The sequence below is a fragment of the Berghia stephanieae genome, chromosome 13 (genome assembly GCF_034508935.2).
Source record: "Berghia stephanieae isolate SIO BIC M18660-M18661 chromosome 13, UCSD_Bste_1.3, whole genome shotgun sequence".
NCBI lineage: Eukaryota > Metazoa > Mollusca > Gastropoda > Nudibranchia > Aeolidiidae > Berghia > Berghia stephanieae.
In genome coordinates this window covers 473,178-480,677 of record NC_088372.1, presented here as the reverse complement: position 1 = coordinate 480,677, position 7,500 = coordinate 473,178, and the positions used below count along the sequence as shown (strand labels likewise).

At 38.0% G+C, this 7,500-nt stretch overlaps 1 protein-coding gene and 1 non-coding gene across 4 annotated transcripts in view; one reads left to right on the top strand and one right to left on the bottom strand.

Annotated features, from left to right (window-relative positions):
• Positions 1-7,500, top strand: part of LOC144959152 (tensin-3-like) — a 400,273-nt gene that overhangs the window by 40,203 nt on the left and 352,570 nt on the right. For 2 of the 3 annotated variants that reach the window (XM_078891661.1, XM_078891660.1), the window contains exon 1: positions 1,937-2,478. The exons of the other annotated variant lie outside the window; for it this stretch is intronic. In XM_078891661.1, coding sequence (XP_078747787.1) covers positions 2,260-2,478 — 219 coding nt within the window. In that variant the 5' untranslated portion in view covers positions 1,937-2,259. Of the gene's footprint in view, positions 1-1,936; positions 2,479-7,500 lie in introns of those variants that run through there. 3 annotated transcript variants of the gene reach the window in all.
• The window catches only part of Trnae-cuc (transfer RNA glutamic acid (anticodon CUC)), a 72-nt gene continuing 19 nt past the window's right edge, over positions 7,448-7,500 (bottom strand). Inside the window, exon 1 of the tRNA in view lies at positions 7,448-7,500. This exon is cut by the window's right edge and continues 19 nt beyond it. This is a non-coding gene — a tRNA (tRNA-Glu).

The following is a 7,500-nucleotide window of genomic DNA, read 5'->3' as shown; positions in this document are numbered from 1 at the left end:
ATCTATCTTTCTATCTATCTATCTATCTATCTATCTATCTATCTATCTATCTATCTATCTATCTATCATCTATCTATTACTATCTATATCTATCTATCTATCTATCTATATCTATCATCTCTATCTATCTATCTACATCTATCTATCTATCTATTATCTATCTATCTATCTATCTATCTATCTATCTATCTATCTATCTATTCTATCTATCTATCTATCTATCTATCTATCTATCTATCTACTATCTATCTATCTATCTATCTATCTATCTATCTATCTATCTTATCTATCTATCTATCTATCTATCTATCTATCTATCTATCTATCTATCTATCTATCTATCTATCTATCTATCTATCACTATCTATCTATCTTCATCTATCTATCTATCTATCTATCTATCTATCTTCTATCTATCTATCATTACTATTATCTATCTATCTCTCTATTCTTCTATTACATCTTATTTTACTCTACTTTTCTATGTCATTTCTATTTTTTTTAATTGCTTTTTTTTTTTTTTTGTGTTTTTTTTTTTGTTTTTGTTTTGTTTTTGTTTTGTTTTTTTTTTTTTTTTTTGGTTTCTTTGGGGGTGGGGGGGGGGGTATGTATATTTGTATGTTTTTGATTTGTTACCACCTGTCACGTGTTGTCACCATAATATAATTTGGTGACAACAATAAGGTTATGTAAATGTCCGATTGTCGATACAATAAACAAACAAGGATGTATCCAGGTTAAGATGAGTACTTTAATAAAACAGTGCATACATGATATCAATACGAGAGTAGGAACACAACTGGCTATAGCAAATACTACTAGATATGATATAGGTTGGACAGGACGCTAAGGAGAGAGCGGGGTACAATGCATTCCGTTGTCAGGTGTGACAGAGATGGGTACTAGTGAGAATGGTCATGATTAATTACTTATATAGAGAAGTTGGATAGGTACTACAAGGGTAGTGCTACAAGTGTATACGCACGTAACACCACCAGTCTGTGACTCCACTATTCAACTACTAATAATACACTAATATACACGTGTGTCAAATCAATAACAACACTCTAGAGTCACCTACCCCCCCCCCCCCTCCCCCTTCCCATTTACATCATTACATGTTTACACATTTGACAGGGACCGAATACAAGTCACTAGGTCACCTTGTCAATAAATAAACAAAGTCAAAGCGATACGAAGCTGCCAGAAGCTGCGGAACTTTCAAAAGCGATAAGCAAAAATTAATAGAACAGCTTAAAAAAAAAAAAAGATACCAAACACGGAACGTTTCGGGCCCAAATCCCTTCTTCAGCGCGCCCTTACTTACCAATGACCGCAATATTTTTTGTTACAGTCCAAGATCTCAATACAAAAAGGACGTGCTTATTTAATTTTTTTCGGCCGTCTATCTGTTTTTGTTTTGTTTTTTTGTTTTTTTTTGGTTGTTTTTTTTTTTTTTTTGGGGGGGGGGGGTTGTGTTTTTTATTTTTTTTTTGGAAGGGGGGTTGGGGATTAATGTATTTGTGCTTTAATTGATTTTGTTGACTGAGGACGGGTTTTGGGCCCGAACCGTTTCGTGTTAGGCATTTTGTTATTTAGTTTGGAAGCTGCTCTATTCCTTGTTGTTCACTCCTTTCTACAGTAGATAAATTATTAAATGTTTTGTTCCTGCTAGTTTAGTATGAGTGATTCTTGTTGGATTCAAACCTATTCCCTGAGTCGTCAACATTCGGACACCGATTCAATTTGGGTTTAATTAGGTAGAAATAGAGCCAGTGAGCAATTCTGTATTGGAACTAGGCGCTATTTAACTTCATTATTATTATTATTATTATTATTATTATTATTATTATTATTATTATTATTATTATTATTATTATTATTATTATTATTATTATTATTATTATTATTATTATTATTATTATTATTATTGTAGATAAATTTGCAAAATCATTGAGGTTTTTCCACAAAAAATTCTTCTATGGATATAAGACGTATGATAATATATAATCTATAATATATTTGTATATAGAATATTTCTTACCTGTATTGGTATATGTGAGTTATGGAAGTGATAAATGAATCGAGATGCCTACACTGTTATCATTCGTCAAACTGGATTATGGAACCTACTTCTACTACAACGACTGTCTTTGTCATCACGAGGATCTAACCCGTGCCTGCCTATAAGGAGGGCCGATGCCCCATCCCCCAACCGACCCCCTACCCCCGGGCCAAAAGACGTGGATGTAGCTGAGGATGGAATTATGTTGCGGAACAGGCGGGAATAAGTCACGTGACCCGGATAAAAATAGTACCAAGCACGATAGCGGTTTCTACAGCTGTAACGGGAACGGTCACGGGGGTCAAGGTATAGGTCACGGGAACGGCCACCTGTGTAACGGCAACATCGGCGGATATCGGCCTAAACGGAAAAAGTCTCGACTTGGGCGTGTGCTCAGCTGGGGAAGAATAAAGGTAAGAATTGGATGGAGACACGAGGACTGGTTGGGGAGGGTGGAATCAGGTCTTGGTAGAGGGGGAGGAGGAGGAGGAGGAGGAAGAGGAGGAGGGGGAAGAAGAAGAAGAAGAAGAAGAAGAAGAAGAAGAAGAAGAAGAAGAAGAAGAAGAAGAAGAAGAAGAAGAAGAAGAAGAAGAAGAAGAAGAAGAAGAGGAGGAGGGGAAGATGAGGAGGGGGATGAGAGGAGGACGAGGAGGAAGAGGAAGAAGAAGAAAAAGAAGAAGAAGAAGAAGAAGAAGAAGAAGAAGAAGAAGAAGAAGAAGAAGAAGAAGAAGAAGAAGAAGAAGAAGAAGAAGAAGAGGAGGAGGAGGAGGAGGAGGAGAAGGGGGGGGGGATTAATCGTGTGAATAAGAGGGATGGGAAGATAATGATCTAGTGGAGTTTAAAATGAGAGAAAAAAGGAAAGAAAAGGAAAACGGGGGGAAATAGGTCAAGATAAAAAAAAGAAAGGAAAAAAAAGGAATGAATGAAGAATGACAGAAAGCTTAATGATAATATAAAGAATGAAGGAAGGAATGAGCGAGAGTGATAAAGACACACATAGAGAGAGAGAGAGAGAGAGAGAGAGAGAGAGAGAGAGAGAGAGAGAGAGAGAGAGAGAGAGACAGGTGACATTTCGGGGGCTGTAGCTTTAATAAATAGGGATGATACGAATTAACAACAATTGATTGACAATGGACATGCTTGAGTGAATATCTAAACCTACGATCATACGATCGTCACCGTGAGTACATACATACCACATCCCCACCACTCGCTCACCCACTCACTCACGTGTAAAGGACAGGTGGTATATTATAGTTGTGTAGGTGAGAGTGTCGCCTGAGGGTTTTTTATAATGAATGTCATATCTTGTCGTGATCATTTGAAAGGTCTTAGAGTACAGTGTGAGTACTATTTGTGAGCAGCGAGATGTCTTTATGTTACACACTGATATACCCCCCCCCCCCCTTCCCTCTCCTTTTTTTTCTCCAACTCTACCAACCCCCTTTTACTTTTCACTTCCACCGATCTCTGACCTAGAGAATTTTCTTGAATTCAGTTTAAACTCTCTCTCCTTACCAGCCATTTTCAGGATTTTCCCCAAACTTCACACCCCTCTAAGATATTTTTTTTTTATCACTCAGACACGCTAGACAGTCAAATATTTGCCATACACAATTTCTTAAGCAAAACATGCTCTACAACACACTGTGTTCATTTTCTTTAAATTCTATGATGTACAAAGGAAATATGAATCATAAAAATGTTGGTTGTATCGTAACGAATGTGACCATTAAAATGTTCTTATAGTTGGTATGGAGATAGCACTTCTAAAAGAAAGAAAATGAATATATGATCTATTATTGAGGTTGTTTTAGTACAGTGGTGAGATGTTACACTGTGTGGTGTATGTGCAGCTCTTCCTCCTCCTCCCCCTCCTCCCCCACTTCCTTTCCAAACATCCCATTTCATTCTCTCACTGATCTTTGTCTCAGAGAATGTTCTGGAATTCAATTTCATTCCGTTCGATCCTTTAGCATCGAGACAGACACACACACATGCACATACACACACATACATATATACACACAAAGCGCCCGCGATATATATATATATATATATATATATATATATATATATATATTAAGAGAGAGAGAGAGAGAGAGAGAGAGAGAGAGAGAGAGACAGAGAGAGAGAGAAATATCTCCATCCATATTATAATTTTTACTCACTGCCACGTGCCGACAGCTGATATGATAGAAAGCACTCACCACCAAATCATCCTTGCCTGAATGTCACCTGTCACCTTACATTACTGGAATGATGTCAATGTGACCTCTCTCCCCCCCCCCCTCTCTCTCTCTCTCTCTCTCTCTCTCTCTCTCTATCTATCTATCTATCTATCTATCTATCTGTCTCTTTTTTTCTCTCTCTTTCTCACTCTTTCTCTCTCTTTTTCTCTCTATCTTTCATTCTCTCTCTATCTTAATCTCTCTCTCTCTCTCTAACTCTCTCTCTCTCTCTCTAACTCTCTCTTTCTCTCATTCTCTCTCTCTAACTCTCTCTTTTTCTCTCTCTCTATCTCTCTCTCTCTATCTCTCTCTCTCTTTCTCTCTTTCTTTCTCTCTCTCCCTCTCTGTCTCTCTAACTCTGTCCGTGTGTGTGTATGTATGTTTGTCTACTAGATGAAATACTCACTTTGAATATATCTCAACATAATAAAGTTTATGTAATAGAATTTCGACATGAGATTAGTCCTGAACAACCATTATATTTATGGTCCCGTGGAGCAGATGTTTATACGGGTTTCTGTAGTCTTAGGTGGATGGTAAAAATGTGCGTCCATACTACCCTAGTCTACTACAAAGTGCTTTCCAACCAGATATAAGATACCCAGCTATTCACTCATTGATTGTATCTCACTGGGAGAAGTTTCTACAGTTCAGTGGGTAGAGCCCAGCACTCACTCGCCTTCACAAGCAAAAGGTATTAGGTTCAGTCCTGGGTGTATTCCAGGTTCATTTGATTGTTTGTTGTTGTTTCTCTATGTGTATTATTTTATTTTTTGGAGGGGAGGGAGTGGGGGGGGGGGGGGGGGGGGGGAAGGGGGTGCATTTTTTGTTTGTTTGTTTTGGGTTTTTTTGTTGTTGATTTTCCTTTTAGTTTGTTTTGTTTTATTTGTTTGTTTGTTTTTTAATTTGTTTTTCTTTTGTTTGTTTGTTTGTTGTTTTTTTTGTTTTGTTTTTTGTTTTTTTTTTTTGGGTTAAATTAATTTTATTCTATTTATTCATGGGTGATAAGTAGTTTTTAAAAAGTACCCCTTCAGATTCATTAGGCCCATGAAGACGGATATTATCCCGGTTTCTATCGCGTGAAAGGGAAAATTGCAATTGCTTGATATCCTTTTAATAAGACTATATTTTTTATATCTCTCTCTATTTTTCTTTCTCTCTCTTTCTTACTCTCTCTCTCTCTCTCTCTCTCTCTCTCTCTCTCTCTCTCTAACTCTCTCTCTTTCTCTCCTTTCTTTCTCTCTCTTTCTCCCTCGCAAAGTACTTTCGTCCTATCTAACAAACCCAGCTACCCAATCACTGCTGGGTGGACAGATGCAGGGAAAGGTGGGGGCGGGGGGGGGGGGGGGGGTCTCGGTCTCTTTGCGTGTGAAGTGAGTGCTCTACCAACTGAGCTATCTGGATTCCCTGTAAATGTGTGGATATGAAGTTAGCAATAGATGTAGATAGTTCGAAGATGACGTCACTCAGGTCTTTGTTATTGTTTTTTGCCATCCGCGTTTATGAGTAATTCTCACTTAACTGTATCAACCACACTATAAAAGTTCATGGTTACACACAGTTTTGTGTGTTGGTCCGTTATGCTTCCGGATGGCAATGTTGTGAACTCTTTCGCCAAGCGGATACTATCTGTACTATAAATGGTGGGTTGTAAACATTCCAATGTGCGTGTTTGTAGAAATCTCACCAGTCAGCTGTTTAGAGTCAATCCATGATAGGCGGTCAGTCTGTCTGTCAGTCTGTCCAAATACAATTAGTAACACGAGACGCTTCAATCCCACTATCCATGCCCCGTGACAAAACAACTTTTATGCTATTTTTGGCGGCCCCAGCTTTCTTAGTCTGGTGGTGGGGGGGGGGGGGGGGGGGGGGGGGGGGCACGATAGCTCAGTTGGTCGAGATCGATCCCGGGTGCAGTCGATATTTTTTACTGACACCCCTATCCAACAAGCAGTTAATGGATAGCTGAGTCTGTTAGATCTGGCAGAAAGTACTTTGCTATAGACTATCGTCCTATCCAAAGGATAGTAAGCAATTGCTATTGTCCGTTTCACGCTATAGAAACCTGGATAGAGTGGCCCAAATAGAGAGAGAGAGAGAGAGAGAGAGAGAGAGAGAGAGAGAGAGAGAGACAGACAGACAGAGAGAGAGAGAGAGAGACAGAGAGAGGAAGAGAGAGAGAGATGGGGGGGGGGGGGGGGGAGAGAAAAAAAGGAGAGAGATGACCAGCAAGTAGATCACTATCGTTCTCCCATAGATAGATATATAGATATATAAATAGATGAAGATAGATATGTGGGGTAAACAAACACACACACACACACACACACACATACACACATACATACAGAGAGTGAGTGAGAGAGAGTGAAAGGGAGAAAACGAGAGAAGGAGAGAGAGAGAAAGAGAGAAAACTAGAGAGATATAGAAAGAAACAGAGAGAGAGAGAGAGAGAGAGAGAGAGAGAGAGAGAGAGTTGAGAGAGGCTCAGGTTTAACCATTGTGACAAGTCACCAATATTCCATAACACCAATTCAATGTTTGATAAATCATGGATTCGTTTTCTTTCTGACCAATAAAATAACAGTTGTTTTGTCAGCCCAAGCCGTGCATGCATTCAAATATCGGATAGTTCTCATCTTGGTCTTTTATATATTAGGTATTTCATAATATTATCTACCGATTTCTATTTATATCTATATCGACCCTCCTATTCCCCATCGTCATTATCGCATCGCACAGGTGGTCCCGGTAGCTCAGTCGAAAGGGCACCCGACACCCGACTCACAAGCAATGAAATCAGTATAGGGTACCGTCAACCCGGGCGACTTAGATAATAAATACATAGATAAAAATAAAACGATATTAAATAAATAGAAAAATATATAAAGAGATAATAAACAAATAAATAAATAGATAAACTAATTAAGGGTTAATGAATAAATAAATAAATGAAAACTAGAGGAATAAATGAATATGTAATAAATAAATATATAAATATTTAAATAGATAATAAATAATCTTAATTAATTTAACAGAAAGACAATAAACAGATAAATAAATGAAAAAAAAAATAAACAGATAAAACAACAATCTTTAGATACATAAAGTCCTGATAATGTAAAAGTAAAAATGGAAAAAAAAAAATCTCTTCCCAAGCGGGGAATCGAACCCCGGCCGTCGCGGTGAGAGCGCGAAATCCTA